The sequence below is a fragment of the Poecilia reticulata genome, linkage group LG21 (assembly GCF_000633615.1).
Source record: "Poecilia reticulata strain Guanapo linkage group LG21, Guppy_female_1.0+MT, whole genome shotgun sequence".
Taxonomy (NCBI): Eukaryota; Metazoa; Chordata; class Actinopteri; order Cyprinodontiformes; family Poeciliidae; genus Poecilia; species Poecilia reticulata.
Genome location: NC_024351.1, coordinates 10,220,800 through 10,223,307, shown reverse-complemented (window position 1 = coordinate 10,223,307; position 2,508 = coordinate 10,220,800). Strand labels below are relative to the sequence as shown.

The 2,508-nt window shown below is 37.7% G+C and overlaps 1 protein-coding gene across 1 annotated transcript; it reads left to right on the top strand.

The window, feature by feature from the left end:
• Window positions 1-321: 321 nt before the first annotated feature.
• On the top strand, window positions 322-1,325 carry ripply2 (ripply transcriptional repressor 2). Its single transcript, XM_008397594.2, has 3 exons — window positions 322-739; window positions 850-917; window positions 1,003-1,325. The coding sequence occupies exons 1-3, from the start codon at window positions 404-406 to the stop codon at window positions 1,169-1,171; spliced, it is 573 nt and encodes a 190-aa protein (XP_008395816.2). The 5' UTR covers window positions 322-403; the 3' UTR covers window positions 1,172-1,325.
• The last annotated feature ends 1,183 nt before the right edge of the window (window positions 1,326-2,508 follow it).

The following is a 2,508-nucleotide window of genomic DNA, read 5'->3' as shown; positions in this document are numbered from 1 at the left end:
AAAGGGTGGCGCGTGTCGACCCCCACCTCTTACCACGTTTTAAGCTGTGCACGAGCCTTCCTCCGTCCTCTGAATCTGATTCGGCACGTGTTTGTTCACACCTCACACCCAAATGGCTGCTCAGATAAAGAGAGATCAGAAGTTGCGTTCCACGACGTACCAAATGTCGAATCTAAACTCAAACACATCAAATGCAAACTTGTTTTTATTTTTTTATTTTTTTAAACCAAAGCAATGTTTTTCTCAGCTCAAATCATGTCATGAATTATTCATAAATCACAATTCTTTGACACAGCTTCATGGCGCAAATAGAAATATCAGAGGCGATTTTTTTTTTCATCATTTTGGACATCAGTTGTGTGTTCTCTACAAACTCTCAGGAGATTCCCCCCCCTCCCTCAGAATGACATTTGAAATGAAGCAAACTGACCATGTGGCCGTTTGTTTGTCAAGTGTGACTTCTCACCTTTACGCAGTGGCTGATGGAGACACTTGGGGACGCGTCAAAGTTCAATTTGGCACGGGGCTCCCTGCAGGTCCTGATAAATACCAGTTTCCTGCCTCGAGACCCAACTTCCGCAGGGGATTTTTACTCGGACCAGATCAACGCAAGGAGAACATGGAGAACAGCGGCGCCAGCAGTGGGTTGGCGTCAGTTTGCGGTGGAGACAATCCGACACAGCAGATCAACTTGTGGAGACCGTGGGACAAAACTGAGGGCCAAACAGCCCAATTTACGGTGACTTTGATTTTTTTAAAAAATTGTACAGTATTTTATCTTTAAAGTACTTAAAAATAAAATACTTCAAAAGAACAGTTTCAGACATTTTATTCTGTTTTAACTTTCAGACTCGCTTTGTGCATGGAGAGATTTCCAGCGCTCAGCCCAAGATTCAACAAGTCATCCATCCAGTCAAGTAAGAAAAACCAAAACAACTTTTTTTATTTTTCCCTTATAACGTATTCATAAGTAATATTCATTAATATTATGTCTATTTTAAGATTGTTCTGGCCAAAGTCGAAATGTTTTGACTATCTGTACCGGGATGCCGAAACGCTCCTGAGGAACTATCCAATCCAAGCGACCATCTGCCCATGTGAAAACTCCAGCAGCGATGAAGAAGGCGAGGATGAATATGAAGAGGAGATAGTGGGAAAGGAGCATAATTAAACGCAGGCAGCACATAAGCTACTCCGTGACATTATGATATTTATGTTTCATTTAAGTTATTCTTGTAGATACACGCAAAGAAACTTTCATTTCTATACCTAACGGACATGTATATAACTAAATTATTCACCCACCATTCTAACTTTTGGGTAGTTTGTAACATTGCAATAAAGCCTTTCAAAAGAATTTTGCTCTCTTCGTATGTTTATTAATCTGAATTAATTAAACAATCACAGAGTGCCAAGTTTTAGTTTCAATAAATTTCTGACATGTATATGGGTAAATGAACCAATAGTGGCATAACAACAAAAATCCAGCTCAACATAAGACCCTTACTTGGAAATGTGTTTTTGTATTTAGTTCTTCCTACAGATAAGTGCAAAGTCCTAAAAGCCCCATTCACATCCTGCACAGTGTCACCCGAGGTGGTAAAGCCAGACAGATGGGAGATGCAAACCCAGTCAGGAAAGAACCGTAATGAATCAGAGAGAGATTAAAGGAAAACTCTCAGAGAACTGTCTCTTTTCTGGTGCAGAGCAGTGAAATAAATAAATTAAAAAAAATGCATATATAATTATTCAGTTTTAAGATAAGTTGCTGATGTTCCTTTCTGTGTTGCAGTTGCAGAAAATGCATGTTTGTACATTTTGAGCAGATCTAATCTTTTCATTCAGTTTTGATTTGGCAGATCAGGGTTTTATGTGTGACATGAGAACATCAGCATTATGATCCAGATCTGTTATGTAATCACTGTTAGTACTGGTAATAAAAGTACCTGAACATAATGATTTCTGTGCAGTTCTACACTGAATATAACCTGTCAAACAGTTCTTTTTGGCTGTTCACTAGAGTCTTCCAAACAAAGTGTCTAAAGATGAATATTATAATTTTCATCCATTCAGCATAAAATAATTCTTAATAAGCCTACTGGAAGATGAATGTGACAAACAAAAAATGTTTTCTCTTAAAAATGCTTCCTTTTAAAATATTTGGATACTGGAGTTAAAATTAATCAAAAGTCCAAACAAACTTCAGGAAACCATGAAAAACCTTTGATCCAGACCTACAATGTTACATAAACAGCTACAGTAAAATTGTTCAAAACGCGTTATCCAAAAATTCTCCTGCTGAAAAAAAATGCATCATACAGGTTATTACAACTTTCATGAACAACTCATATCACAAATAAATGATAATGAATCTCATTTTACTCCTAAACGCTTTGTGCTGGTAAGAAATTACTATTAGCTGTTCCAAAACACCGTAGCAACTGCACGTGCAATGCAATATTTTCAGAAATCTGCTGCCACACAAACAGTTTCTTCCCACAGACAGTC